This window comes from Salminus brasiliensis, chromosome 5 (assembly GCF_030463535.1).
Source record: "Salminus brasiliensis chromosome 5, fSalBra1.hap2, whole genome shotgun sequence".
NCBI classification, from domain to species: Eukaryota; Metazoa; Chordata; class Actinopteri; order Characiformes; family Bryconidae; genus Salminus; species Salminus brasiliensis.
In genome coordinates, this window is record NC_132882.1 from 44,028,224 (window position 1) to 44,043,799 (window position 15,576).

At 37.1% G+C, this 15,576-nt stretch overlaps 1 protein-coding gene across 2 annotated transcripts; it reads left to right on the forward strand.

Moving 5' to 3' along the window:
• Positions 1-697: 697 nt before the first annotated feature.
• On the forward strand, positions 698-10,987 carry LOC140556528 (cell adhesion molecule CEACAM20). Of its 2 annotated transcripts, XM_072680547.1 has the most exons (10): positions 698-798; positions 1,763-2,080; positions 4,283-4,555; positions 4,646-4,900; positions 5,317-5,440; positions 6,484-6,506; positions 7,185-7,207; positions 7,601-7,672; positions 9,493-9,564; positions 9,683-10,987. In XM_072680547.1, the coding sequence occupies exons 1-10, from the start codon at positions 750-752 to the stop codon at positions 9,689-9,691; spliced, it is 1,218 nt and encodes a 405-aa protein (XP_072536648.1). In that variant the 5' UTR covers positions 698-749; the 3' UTR covers positions 9,692-10,987. The 2 variants fall into 2 exon arrangements, 1 of the variants encoding a protein (XP_072536648.1); XR_011979739.1 differs by lacking the exons at positions 9,493-9,564; positions 9,683-10,987 and having other exon boundaries at positions 6,484-7,207.
• Positions 10,988-15,576: the final 4,589 nt, after the last annotated feature.

Here is a 15,576-nt window from a genome sequence, read left to right on the forward strand (position 1 = left end):
GACCACCGACTTTATATTTATTTAAGGGTATTCTAATGTTATATAGAGTTAATTACAGATAGACACTCTCACTGAACACTGACTTTATATATTTTTGGGGGGTTATTCTTATGTTATATAGAGTTAATTACATGTAGACACTCTCTGACCACTGACTTTATATTTATTTAAGGGTATTCTAATGTTATATAGAGTTAATTACAGATAGACACTCTCACTGACCACTGACTTTATATATTTTTGGGGGTTATTCTTATGTTATATAGAGTTAATTACATGTAGACACTCTCTGACCACTGACTTTATATTTATTTGGGTTTATTCTAATATTATATAGAGTTAATTACAGGTAGACACTCTCACTGACCACTGACTTTATGTTTATTTGGGTTTATTCTAATGTTTATATAGAGTTAATTACAGGTAGACACTCTCACTGACCACTGAGTTCTAATGTTATATAGAGTTAATTACAGGTAGACACTCTCACTGATCACTGACTTTATGTTTATTTGGGTTTATATTGATGTTATATAGAGTTTTAAAGGTAGACACTCTCACAGTGGATTTGGCAGAAGCATTTTGTGTGTGTGTGTGTGTGTGTGTGTGTGTGTGTGTGTGTGTGTTTGAGTGAATCCCGTCACTGATGGGCGGAGTCTGTGCTGATAGCAGCTTTAACAGCAGGTCAGCTGTAATTCCGCTGTCACACCAGACTGTGAGAGGAGGGTGCACGGGTGTGGAGAGTCCTGATGGCTGTGCGATCTCTGTGCTGGGCTCTGACGCTGTTGGTGTTTGGAGGTAAGAGTTCTCTACAGCACTTAGCAGAACCTGAAAACAGGAGTGTTTCAATGTAGTTTCTCTGAAGCTCCACTAACTCAATAACCAATAACTCAATAACACAACAACAGTAATAATCTCAGACAGCGAATCTTCATCATATTTGCAGCCTGAATTAATATATATAATATAATTAATATATATATATATATATATATATATTATACATTAAAATTTTTACAACAAAAAAAACAGAAAAACAAAACTGCTATAATTATCTTTACTTATTTTCATAATAATGTTACTGCAGTGATACATTCTGTGAAAAGCAGACTATGGAAAAGCGACTTTGTCAAATATAGAAATTTTATTTAATTTAATTTTTTCAAAAATATCATTATTTGGGTTTATTCTAATGTTTTATAGAGTTTTAAAGGTAGACACTCTCACTGACCACTGACTTTATGCTTATTTGGGTTTATTCTAATGTTATATAGAGTTAATTATAGGTAGACACTCTCACTGACCACTGACTTTATTTTTATTTGGGTTTATATTGATGTTATATAGTTTTACAGGTAGACACTCTCACTGACCACTAACTTTATGTAAAGCAAGGGTCATTCTGTGAAAAACAGACTACGGGAAAGCGACTTTGTCAAATGTAGAAATTGTATTTTATTTAATTTTTTCAGAAATATCAGTAAAACAGAAACACGTTTGCTTAAATTTACACATAAATACATGTGAATCTCGAGAATCAAAGCTAGCAGAGCCGAGAGGATGTACCAATCTGATCAGAATCAGAACCACATGCTAAACTACATCCAATACCCATGTTATATGGATATTCACCCTGCAGGAAGTTGTCCCTCACTCTTCCCTCTGTTATTGTTCAAGCCCTCAGTTCAGGTTCCAGATCAGCAGGTGTTCCACCCCAGCAAATCGGGTGCAAATAAGAATATTTCATTATTTCCTCACACAGGTGTGTGTTCAGGCCAGGAGCTGCAGTTACCCAGCAGAGTGAATGGAGCGACCCGGGAGAACGTGGTGTTTAAGCCGAGCAGACTTCCCTCTGGTACATATGATGGGTTCAACTGGAATTTTAAAACTACACCAATTATTAGTGTAATCGGTAGCTCAAGTTTACCAACGGCTGCATACAGAGAACGAATCAGTCTGAACATGAGCACTCTGGCTCTGGAGCTCAGGAATCTGACAGAGAACGACTCTGGACCGTACAGTCTGAGCATTACCGGAACTGCAGACACCTACACAGCAGAAACTACACTGGAGGTGTTCGGTGAGTAAGCAGACGAGTATGTGACAGATCTTTAATCCATTACTGCTCTGATCTTCAGAACACATCGTCAATGAGCTGCTATTACTGTACTCTACTGTACTGGTCAGTCAGATGGTACCAGTCGGTGGTCCTCCTCCTCTACATCTGCTCTCGTTTATACGGCTTGTGGGTTCTTGTTACAGTGGAGGTTCTCAGGGGGAAGTGGAGCGCCACTCTGCTGCTGCTCTTGTTGGTTTGCTGCTGGTTGATCCAGCAGAAGTTCTAGTAGTCTTCTAAAACATATGTTAGGACGAGAGGAGCTCCAATCAGTAGGCTGGTAGAACAGTACAGTGGTGCACCCCTACCACTCCAGAGTCTGCTCCATCATCCTGAAGGGCTTTTACATTCAAACAGGGGTTCAGGTTTGGATTTTCTTGGTCCTCCAGACCTCAGCTTGACCCCCTCCATTACTCTTAATGAACATATTTGAATTAACAGCTACCTGCAAAGCTTTTGCGATCTTTGTATAGTCTTCTCCTGCTCTGTGGGCATCAGGTGACCATACAAGGATCAGCATATGACTAATGGGCTAATGTCGTGCCACTGTCCACTTGACTCATGACAGTACATATTCTACTTTGTCATCGCTGTCATCTGTCATTTATTTCAACTAAAGACTTTTCTAAGGCCTTTCTAAGGGTAGATGTGGAATGTCTGGAGTTTGATGCCCACAAAAAAGTGAATGTTCAGCCAGTTCAGAGTGGAAGGTAGGAGGAGGGTGGTGTTCACAAGCCTGATGGCTTGTAGATAGAAACTGTTCAGTGTCCTGTTTGCATCTTTTTGTCAGGTTCGAACACTCTGTTCAGAGCTGATTTAGATCCAAAGAAAGCCAATAGAATAGGACGCTGGCACCACGCTGCCTAATACCAGAGGTGGGTTAGAGGGGTATAAAGCCCCCCAGTATTGAGCTGTGGAGCAGTAGAATTGTGTTCTGTGTCCCTAGACAGTAAATATAGATACTCCAACATAAGCAGGATGAAGTGAATGAGTAGGTGTCTCGATACTTTTGTCTGTATAGTGTATATATAACAGATATATAACAGCAGTTTGAACAGCAGAGAAGTTTCAATGTCTGGAATGAGGATTTATATATTTGATAACTACAAAAATATTAAAAGCGGATGCTTACTGTCTGAGGTGTGGCTGTCCAATTTAGAAAATATGACATCAGGAAGTGAAAAGGAAACCACACCGACTCAGCTTTAACTGTCCAGGGTTGCAGTGGCTTCTCTGAGCAACATATTCAAGACTTCCTCTTAACCAATCATGTTCTGAATCTGTTATGTTCACCTTGTATAGAAAAAACTCTCCTTCTGGTGTTACTTTGAGAGTGAGGCCTTTTTTTCTCTTATCTGTTTACATGCTTTTTAAACTGCTGGGCAATGCCATGACTTTTCCTACTCTATTTAAATTATAATATATTATTTAAAACATCAAAACCCTAAAACTATAACGAAATTGGACATTCAAAAATTCCCATATCACTTCAATTTAATATCTTAACAGAGTTTAGTGTAGTAATTTCTACCATTTCTACCAAAACTACAAATGCTACAAATGCATGAATTCAAAATTGCCAACAATGGCTTTTGACCTTAATTTGGTTCATTCTTAAGGTTATTTTACATTCATATTAAAAATGTTGCAAGACTTTATCATAGTTCAATAGACAAATCTCTTCATTTTCTTACATATAAGAATACAAAATATATATGTGTGTGTTATTATTGCCATATTCAGTACAAAAATAAGCAAATTCAGGGTTTCAAATTATTTAGATCTTGAAATTGACTAAAAGCAATTTTAGTTTCTAAGAGATCCACTTTCCACCAATTATCAATTCTTCTGTTACATTTCTTACCATTAAACCAATTATTAAATTATCACACTTAAAATAAACACCAGTTCATATCACTCATCCTGTAAGCACTTGTACTCTATATTAAAGATGTGATGTAGAAGCTAAAGGGCAAACAAAAATTGCAACAAAAATATTAGGAGCCCATCTGTAGAAGTCGGTATAAATAGTGAGTAAATTTGTCTTGCTTTTATTGTCCAAGATATAGATAAGATAGAATTCAAGAGATGACCTTTTAAGACCCTGGATGAGCTGAGGCTGGCTCATCTCCCCATCACTGACACATATTTCTATTATTTCTACAGAAAAAATATCTGAAGTGAGACTAATTGGTCCATCAGAACTCATAATAGAAGGGAGCTCCACTAATTTAACCTGCCAGGCAAGCGGGATGGTGGTCAGCACAGAATGGACGAAGGACAGTCAGAAGCTGTCTCCCAGCAGCAGCGTCATATTCTCCCCCAATACCAGATCAGTGACCATCAATCCGGTGCAGCCAAAAGACAGCGGGGAATACCGCTGTACTCTCAGTAACCCTGTGAGCTCCGGGTTTGCCTCGTACACAATGATCGTTAACTGTAAGTACCAAAACACACAACATGCTTCTGATTCTCATTGATGAAACATCTCAAACATCTGGATTAATGTTTACTCTTGATGTGTTCCAGATGGACCTGACGGTGTCCACGTCACCGGCCCGAGCGAAGTGGAGGTGGAGGGGAACCTGGTGTTGGCGTGCCGGGCTGATTCTGTACCAGAACCCGTTTATGAATGGCAGTTTAATGGATTGAAGACTGAAGTGACTACAGCCACCTTTTCAGTACAGCAGGTGAACTTCACCCACAGTGGAAATTACACCTGCATCGCCTGGAATAACGTCACCAGATGTGAAGCCTCAGGATCCCACATGTTGGCAGTTAAAGGTAGGCCTCCTTCTGATGGGATCACTTCTGACTTAAGGTTCAGGTTAAGGTGCAGGTCTATCGCAGTCCTATAGGGGGTCCGGTTTGCCTCTCTTACCAGCATATGAGCAGATCCCTCCAAGTGCTATCTTGAGGTCTCCAGACCTCATGTTGAATTTCTCTGAACTGACATTTGTAGAAACCCTCTTCTAATAGCCTTCTTCTGCTTTGTGGGCATCCATTACTCTCAAACCTTTAGACAGTTTTTAAGGGGAGTGCTGTCTAATGGGTGTGAGTAATTGGTGTTAGTCCAAGGTTTGTATCTTTCAGATCATTTCTAAAGCTTGGAAATGTGATTCAGCTCCAGTTCCTGATGACAATTGGTGACAGTTTATGAATTGGCTTGTTTTTTACTTCCATCATGTCTGATCTTTTAGGAAAAAGGACTGGAGGTGGAGGACCACTGTCTGCAGGAGCTATAGCTGGGATCGTTATTGGGGTTTTACTTGGTGTAGCTGGAGTTGTTGGTTTGATTGTCTACTTTCTAAAAGTCAAAGGACGGTGAGTACATCCCGTAATGCTCTGTAAAGAAGCAACAGTCACAGATGTTTACCGAAGTTAATGTCCATTAGTTCCTCAGAAGCCGTCACCTTGTGTTCTGAATGAGGAACACCGGGTAGTTCTCAGTTCCTTGTTTTATTCACAGCTTTTGGAAAGAAGAGTAAAACAATGGCTGCATTAATTAGAAGTTCGTCACCCAGAACTTCAAGCTTATAATTATAGGTCGCAATAAAGAGCAAGGACTGGTTTGTTAGTGACGATTCCCATTATATATGATTTTTATTTTGCTAGTATATACCCCGCCCAGGGAGATAAAACTCAGTAGACTTTTGGAGTATTCCTGGTTTCCTTGTTTACATAACAAGTGGTTAGCTATTTACATGGTTCGCCCACACAAGCACCAGGAAATGCTGACTGAAAATGAGTCCGGAGTATCTAGTCCGGAAAAAATATTTTCACTATCCAATAAAATATTAATAAAATTGATTTTTATCTGAATAAATTAAAATAAATATAAACAAAACATATAAAAATATATAAAATAAATATAAAAAATGTAAAATATATATATATATATATATATATATATATATTATATTTATATATATATATATATATAAATACAATTAATAAGTATTAAAATAATATTTTTATCTGTTCTTAATTTCTTGTTTTTAAGCTTACCCTACGGCATATGTTGTTTAGATTGTTTGGCTAGTTATTCTAGTGAGTTAGCTGATCAACTAACTAACAAACTAACCAGCTGTCGGATTTGTTAGTTAGTCAGTTGATTAGTTAGTTTGGCTAATTATTCTAGTGAGTTAGCTGACTGACTAACTAACTAACTAACACACTGGCCGATGGGCTGACTGACTAACAGAGTAGTGAGTCTGCTGATTTGTTAGTTAGTTGGTCAGTTGGTTAGTTAGTTTGGCTAGTTATTCTAGTAAGTTAGCTGACCAACTAACTAACAAACTAACCAGTTGTCGGATTTCTTAAGTTTAACCTACAACATATGTACTTTACATTTTATTGTCCTGCAGGCCAAAATCAAGCTCTGAAGAAGGTAAGTGTAAAGGTCTTCAACTATCTTTTTCAAATATTCTGGAATTAGAGACATATATTTTACCCAAATGTCAACATATACAAACATATACGTGGAACACAATTCCTGATCTGATCAGAACAGATAAAGCAGGTGGACATAAATCCAGTAAAAAGGAGAAACAAGAGCTTCTCATTCTGAAGAAAGAAAGTAATGAGATCTTGTCGGTGAGCTAGTCTGAAGAACAGAGCTCGGTTCCTCCAGGGTTCTCCTGGACGCCCCCCAGTCCAGCCAGCACAGCGTGGAGGATGTGTTCAACTCCATCAGCAGCAGCAGCAGCAGCAGCAGCTCACCTGATTTACCATCATTAAGCCCTGATTTACCACCAAACCAGGTGTTGATCTGAGGAGAGCTCTAAATAACACTAGACTCCATGAGAGAGGAGAACTTTGGAGATGTTCTAATGATGAACACAGTGATGGAGAACCTCCACCACTGTCTGTAGGAATGTTATTATTAGTGTTTATTCTAATATTAAATTAACAAAAGCCACATAAACACATAATTCAGATTCAGACACAGCGATTGGGGTCATTCCGTGGCATCATGTGGGACTGTCTTGCGTCAGATTAAATATTTAGAGTGAACTCGCCTCTCATTTGCATGTTCACTCATTTGTCTATTTCCTTGCTTACACAGCTACAAAGAATGGAGGCGATAGTGTGAGTCCATCTACATCTATATGTTTCAATGTTTCAGTGTTGATGACGTTGCAGTTAAGCAGGAATGCAGTATTAGATCATTTAATCTAATAAACTAATGCGACTGAATGCATGACATCAGAATTTAATATAATAAAGGAGTTTTTGCGATGATTTAAAATAGCAATTTTTAATATTACATTAAAACATTATTACATTATATCAAATTGTTTTGTTATTTTTAGTTATTGATAATAGTATAAGTAAATTACTTTAATAGAAGTGTAGTGTTACTACATAAAAATTCAATTGAACAGAACTTTACAAAATACAAAAAAAAAAGAAATAAATGATAGTATAAATGCTAACAGATTATTCTTTGCATTGTATTTACACACAGTTATTGTTTTTTAGGGTGGTTTCTATGAAAACACGAGGGATTTGCGAGGTAATCCTCCTCCTCCTCCTGGTGGAACTAATAAAGAGGTAAACAGGCCTGATTTACTTTCACTAACAGTTACAGCAGAAAAAACTACATTTGAGAATTAAATTAAACTAAAATACACTAAACGAAAATGCATAATAATTAGTAGATTTTTTTCCTTAGTAGAATAAGAATTGCTGTTGAATGAATGAATACATTTTCCATAAACTATATTATTAATACTACCATTCAAAACTCACTTTTCATTTTATTCATTTTATAAAGATTATTAGTTTTTACTTTAGCATCATTCCATGTACATCTAACATTTATTCGGTTAGTCAGTTATTTATTTAGTTTGTTGGTCAGTTGGTTAGTTCATTTTGTAGTTGATTAACTAACTAACAAACTAACTCACTGGCTTATGGACTAACTGATTGACTAACTAGTGAGTCAGATGATTTGTTAGTTACTTGGTCAGTTAGTTTGTTAGTTGGCTATTTATTCTAGATAGTTAGCTGACCAACTAACTTACAAACTAACCAGCTCACCAGCTGACAGTTAGTCAGTTGATCTGTCAATTATGTTAGTCAGTTGATTAGTTAGTTTGGCTAGTTATTCTAGTGAGTTAGCTGACTGACTAACTAACTATCTAACTCACTGGCTGATGGGCTGACTGACTAACAAAATAGTGAGTCTGCTGATTTGTTAGTTAGTTGGTCAGTTGGTTAGTAATTGGCTAGTTATTCTAGTGAGTTAGCTGACCAACTAACTAACAAACTAAGCAGCTGTCTGATTTGTTAGTTACTGGGTCAGTTGGTTAGTAGTTGGCTAGTTATTCTAGTGAGTTAGCTTATCAACTAACTAACTAACTAACCAGCTGTCTGATTTGTTAGTTAGTTGGTCAATTGGTTAGTAGTTGGCTAGTTATTCTAGTGAGTTAGCTGATCAACTAACTAACAAACTAACCAGCTGTGTGATTTGTTAGTTAGTTGGTCAGTTGATTAGTTAGTTTGGCTAGTTATTCTAGCGAGTTCGCTGACTGACTGACTGACTAACTAACTAACTAACTGGCTGATGGGCTGACTGACTAACAAAGTAGTGAGTCTGCTGATTTGTTAGTTAGTTGGTTAGTAGTTGGCTAGTTATTCTAGTAAGTTAGCTGATCAACTAACTAACAAACTAACCAGCTGTCTGATTTGTTAGTTAGTTGGTCAGTTGATTAGTTAGTTTGGCTAGTTATTCTAGCGAGTTAGCTGACTGACTGACTGACTAACTAACTAACTAACTGGCTGATGGGCTGACTGACTAACAAAGTAGTGAGTCTGCTGATTTGTTAGTTAGTTGGTTAGTAGTTGGCTAGTTATTCTAGTAAGTTAGCTGATCAACTAACTAACAAACTAACCAGCTGTCTGATTTGTTAGTTAGTTGGTCAGTTGATTAGTTAGTTTGGCTAGTTATTCTAGCGAGTTAGCTGACTGACTGACTAACTAACTAACTAACTAACTCACTGGCTGATGGGCTGACTGACTAACAAAGTAGTGAGTCTGCTGATTTGTTAGTTAGTTAGCCATTTGGTTAGTAGTTGGCTAGTTATTCTAGTGAGTTAGCTGATCAACTAACTAACAAGCTAAGCAGCTGTTGGATTTGTTAATTAGTTGGTCAGTTGGTTAGTAGTTGGCTAATTATTCTAGTGAGTTAGCTGATAAACTAGCTAACAAACTAACACACCAGCTAAGGGGCTAATTAGTTAATCAACTGGTTAGTTGGTTGGTCGGCTGGTTAGTTAGTTAATAGTCAGCTATCAGGTTTGTATCAAGTATTTTGCCATTTTAGCTGCACCTCATTTAGCCTTTTTATAACGAGCATCCTTTTCTTTTAGGATCCAAACTATGAAAACGTCAGACAATTGCCCAGCATACCTTTAGCTTATCGTGGGATGCGTCCTAATCAGGTGAGCACATTTATTCCATGCAATCTTATCATATTACAGCACTAAGGAAATAGCAATTACGCTGAGTGTATGGTGTGACTTTAGGCTGGACATGCCCTGTTCCCACCTTTCTCCACAGAGATCCTGAATTAGAGCAGTAATCATCCCAGCAAACACTGTCCCTGCTCGCTAGAGTCCAGAGGCGTACCTGCGGTCAGAGAGAGAAATGGATCATTGCTAAAGGTTATAACAGTCCTGGATCTGTCACATAAAGCCAGGTGTCGACTTCAACACTGTGTTAGTTGGTCAGTTGGTTAGTTAGTTTGGCTAGTTATTCTAGTGGGTTAGTTGATCAACTAACTAACAAACTAAGCAGCTGATAGAAGTGTTAGTTAGTTGGTCAGTTGGTTAGTAGTTGGATAGTTATTCTAGCAAGTTAGCTGACCAACTAACTAACTAACCAGCTGATAGAAGTGTTAGTTAGTTGGTTAGTTAGTTTGGCTAGTTATTCTAGTGGGTAAGTTGATCAACTAACTAACAAACTAAGCAGCTGATAGAAGTGTTAGTTAGTTGGTCAGTTGGTTAGTAGTTGAATAGTTATTCTAGCAAATTAGCTGACCAACTAACTAACAAACTAACCAGCTGATAGAAGTGTTAGCTAGTTGGTTAGTTGATTAGTTAGTTTGGCTAGTTATTCTAGAGAGCTGATTAACTAACTTACAAACTAACCAGCTGTCAGATTTGTTAGTTAGTTAGTTGGTTAGTTGATTAGTTAGTTTGGCTAGTTATTCTAGTGAGTTAGCTGAGTAACTAACTAACAACCTAAGCAGCTGACATATTTGTTAGTTAGTTAGTTGGTTAGTTGATTAGTTAGTTTGGCTAGTTATTCTAGTGAGTTAGCTGAGTAACTAACTAACAACCTAAGCAGCTGACAGATTTGTTAGTTAGTTAGTTGGTTAGTTGATTAGTTAGTTTGGCTAGTTATTCTAGTGAGTTAGCTGATCAACTAACTAACAAACTAAGCAGCTGACAGATTTGTTAGTTAGTTGGTCAGTTGATTAGTTAGTTTGGCTAGTTATTCTAGAGAGCTGATTAACTAACTAACCAGCTGACAGATTTGTTAGTTAGTTAGTTGGTTAGTTATAAGGTTATAACAGTCCTGGATCTATCTTGTAAAGCCAGGTGTCGACTTCAACACTGCTCTGTTTCACCTGTATCGTTGATGTTTTCTATCTTAAAGGTGAAAAGGTGTTCTTAACCATTGCACACAGTTTGTTTTTAATAAAGTAACTATGTGTATTTTATATTTGTATAAACCCCTTTTAGGGACATGTTATCTTGTCTTTTTGAAGCTGGTGAATGAAGCTTCTTATTATTTTAATTTTTAATATTTGTGTAAATATTCAGTTTTTTTTTTTTTTTGCCTGGAAGAAATATTAATATTGTGATGCCAATAAAGAATGGGATTAATACATTTGACCTCATTTTTCTTTCTTTTTTTTTGCCAACATGACTGGCATGTCAATTTGGGGCTTTTAGTGATTTCAACTGTTCTTTTTCTGGAGTCGAATGAGTTACAACCTACATCTGTAATAAAAACCAACATTTTTAATTAGGGTCAACATGATACATACCCACATCACTTAAATTATTAGCTTAGTGCTGCTAAAAGTTCCAACATGCCTTTTAATCTGACTTCTTAACGTCCGGCTAGTGATCATGATTGGCTACAGTTACAGCTGGCAGCTTCTTTGGACAGCACTGGATTGACCACACTGCAAAAACGAAACTGCGGTGGAAACTGACCATTCTAAGGCAACATGTCAAATCAAGTCAAGTCAAATTTCTTTGTATAGCTTTTTACAACTGTTGTTGTCACAAAGCAGCTTTACATAATTAGTAATTAGTAAAAGACATGAAGGATCAAAGACCCCCAGTGAGCAGCCAAGGGCGACAGTGGCAAGGAAAAACTCCCTCAGAGCTGGAGGAAGAAACCTTGGGAGGAACCAAGACTCACAAGGGGGACCCGAGCCGACCCGTCCTCCTCTGATCAGAACTATTTATTAATTATTGATAAAAATGACCAAACCAGATACAGCAGATAGTTAATAGTCTAATAATATTAACAGTGGCAGATAGTTATGAGTCCATTTAGGTTTGAACATGGTCATTAAACAGGCAGCAGTGGTAGGAGGGTGTGCCGCTGGTCTGATATGGGTGGTGGTGGTGAGTGGGGGGCCTGATGGTTGGACTGGTAGGTGGCAGCTGATCACTAAACCTCTTCTGTAGTTTTATTAGGACGTTTTTCACGCTATAGCTAATGCTGTCAACAGATAATGATCAGCTTTTAGTGATCGGATCACGTTGGATTTCACTTGTCCACATTAACCAGGCGTGAACAACCCCAAGATGCATTGTGATTGGACCAAACCACTCAAAGCACTCAAATTCAGAGGCGCTCAGAGAGGCGGAGCAGTATTGCAGCGTTTGTTCCCTTGCGGTTTTATAAACAGTTTCCTGACAGATTACGTTACGGGAACGTAAGAACCGTCTATTGTTCCACCGCTTCGTAGAACCCCCCCTCCACTGTTCCTCCAAACTGTTCCCAGTCTCCTGGTGATGAAAACCTGCTGCTTACAGGAACTTAACGGAACTGATGTAGGGGCTGGTGGGGCTTTTTACACAGGAGAGTAAATCCGATCTCATCTGATCAAACCAAATATTTTAAGAAGTTTGACTCCTTTTTTATCTAGAATTTGAATGTTGTGTCAAGGTCCTGCACCATTGTTTATTTGAAGTAGCAATTTAGTACATTTATTTATCTCGACGTGTTAATTTGTTATATTTTGTTTTACAAAGTTAGTAAAGTAATGTTTAATCAAACCTGATGCTTTATGTCTCTCCCACATGGCGAGGTTTACGCTTTATTAATTCTACAATGGTATCAGATCGGTATCGGGTATCGGCCGGTATGCAAAGTTTATGTATCGGTATCGGAGCTGAAAAAGCTGGATCAGTGCATCCCTAATAAAAACCATGAAGAACCTTTGAAACCTTCACATATGGACAAGTTAGCTGGTGCGGTGGAGCAGTGCTAGTGCTAGGGGGAGCTAAAAACAGGGGGGGTTAATCGGCAGTACCAAATAAGCAAAACATATAAGGATCAGAAGTTAGCTGAATCGGATATCGGATTATTAGGTCGAATCGAGGTCATTCCGATTGGTGTGAGACTGACCTAAATGTTTATATATGTATGTTTGACCAAGTAACTTATTTATTCTCAGGTTTAGCTGCTAGATTTTATTTTGAATTATGCTAAAAAATGTAATATTTACTGTTTGTGTGTTTGACAAAGTGAAGCTACTTATTTTGTAGTTTCAGTTGATACATTTTATTTATTTGAATGTATTTTAAGAAATTTGACATGATTTGATATTTTGTTTTACAAAGAACCTTCAAAGAACCTTTGAAACCTTCACACAGGTGGTTCTTCTAGGGCATTGTTCAAAGCATCATTTGAAGCCCCTGTATTGTCTAGACTGTATCTTCAGGGGCAAATACCTGAACCATGCCATCGTGGATCGTCCAGGTGTCACGGCTCGGTTGGTTCAGTACAGCTGTCTTCCATGCTGGCTGTCTTACTCATCATGTCAAACAGGGAACCTGTGGAGGTATTATGACCTGGCTAGAGTCCAGAGCTATTTGGTGTTTTCTCAACACGAACATCAGGAAGCTAACTGGCTAATCTGGCCTTCCAGTAATCATTAGCAGAATCGAAAGAAGGTTACGAGCAAAGACCAGACCATGGTTGAGCGTGACGGGTTGCAGGTTTTGGAAAGGTAATGCCTTTCTGTGCCAGTGTTTTCACATCAGATACATTATATGGACAAAAGTATTGGGACACCTGCTCATTCATTGTTTCTTCTGAAATGAAGGGGATTAAAAAGAGTTTCTCCTGCTTTTGATGGAGTAACTGTCTCTCTCTACTGTCCAGAGAAGAAGAAGGCATTCTACTAGATTTTGGAGGAAGAACATTGCTGTGAGGATTTGATTACATTCAGTGACAAGAGTTAGTGAGGTCAGAATGTTGGATGATCACCACCAACCAGGAGCGCCACCATCATTCCAGAGAACACAGCTCTTCCACTGCTCCTCAGCTCAATGCTGGGGGGCTTTATACCCCCCCTCTAGCCCACGCCTGGCATTATTAGGCAGCATGGTGCCAATAGGGTCATGATGTTGCTCTGCTCCTGCAGAGAGTCCTATTCTATTGGCAGGACTTCTTCTCTACAGAGACTAGATAAGCTGTGTGTGTGTAATGGGTGCAGCTGAAGGTCCTCTCGGCACATTACATCAGCATTAGTGTGGGACATCAGCATGTAGCAGTGTGACACTGGGAGACTGGACCATCAGCCAGTAGAGGGAGCTGTTTGACCAGTGAGTCCAACCAGTAGAACCACTTTTATGATCATCTACAGCAGAGATCACCCATCTTCTTCAAACTGTTGATTTTTGACAGTTATTGTTTATAAATAATTACATGAATATGAATATTATCATTCTAATAATAATTGTTAATAATAACATATTAATAGTCATATTAATTTATTAAGGTTTTTTTAGTTTTTGTTTAGATTTGTCACATTTATATATTTATATTTACAGTAAAATGTGTACCAGTAAATTACAATTATTTTATTTATTATTAATAACAATAACAACAACAACAATAATTAGCATTAATATACAGTAAAAAATATAGTGTATTTATTTAGTTATAATTGATTTATTTTACCCTTGTTGTTTTTTCATTATTGTATACACTTATTACAACATTTTTATTATTTTTTACATTTTTTACATTAATTAATTAACATATTTAAGAGCTTCCTTATTTTCCAAAAACAATCTTTGCATGACATATTAACACACAATAGACTGAAAATCATTTATTCATTGTTTAATATATTTTACAAACATTACATTGAAATTAAAATGCATTCTATATATTACTATATTAATATTTTAATATATTATGTGTTAATATGTTACGATAATCTACAGAAGAGATCGCCCATCTTTCTCAAATAATGACATTAATTTGAATATTATCGTTATTGAAATAATTGTTAATAACACTATATTAGTCATCATATTAATTTGGCACCGTTAGCATTGTTTATTATTGTGAAATATTTGTTTATTTGTGTTTAGATTTTTCAGATTTATATATTTATGTTTACAGTATAAATGTGAACAGAGAACCAGTAAATTATTTTTTTTAATATTAACAATAACAACAATAATGAATATATAGTAATACGCATATGTTTTTATTTTATCCTTGTTGTTGTTTTTTTAATTGTTGTATATGTCATGGCTTATTGTAACATTTTATTATTAGTTTTTGTTTAAATTAATGAATTAACTTATTTAAGAGCTTTTTTCCAGAAAATCTTAATTCTGATTTTAATAATTGTAATCCTTCGCATGACAAGATAAATACAAATAAACAAGAGACTGATTTGTGCAAATATTACATTCCAATTAAAATATATAAAATATATATTACTGTATTAATATTTTATTAGAATATATTATGATAATATCAATATAATTATTATTTTTTAATAATTTAATTAACAGTATTTATTCACCAATAGCATCCAGTGAGGCTCTGGTCTAGCTGGAAGTGCTTGGCGCCTTTTTTTTTAAAAAAAAAGCCCCTCCCACCTTCAAGGTGTGTCATCAGAAGGTGCTTTCGATTTCCCGGGGTTTAGAGGTGGAGAGCTCTGGCGCTGCAGGTGAATGTGGAGCGGGTGGAGGAGGTGAGCAGGCAGCTTTACTCCAGGCTAATCCGGGCTGGAGTTTTTTACCTCAGTTGGAATTCCCCTTTAATTAACCTCAAAAAAAATCTGCTGTGGGAGAAATCTGATTGGCCAGAGCCCGTCACGTGATTAGGTGATAAGGGCGGAGCCTGGGCGTGAAGACAGGCTGGTCAGTTAGCTCTCCAGCTGTCAGTCAGGAGGTACA

What these genes read in the sequence shown, in the direction of transcription:
- LOC140556528 (XM_072680547.1), top strand. Translation starts at nt 750, where the DNA reads ATGGCTGTGCGATCTCTGTGCTGGGCTCTGACGCTGTTGGTGTTTGGA. An exon ending in CCACATGTTGGCAGTTAAAG is followed by an intron (nt 4,901 to 5,316) that starts GTAGGCCTCCTT and finishes CTGATCTTTTAG; the next exon opens with GAAAAAGGACTGGAGGTGGA. An exon ending in AAAATCAAGCTCTGAAGAAG is followed by an intron (nt 6,507 to 7,184) that starts GTAAGTGTAAAG and finishes TTGCTTACACAG; the next exon opens with CTACAAAGAATGGAGGCGAT.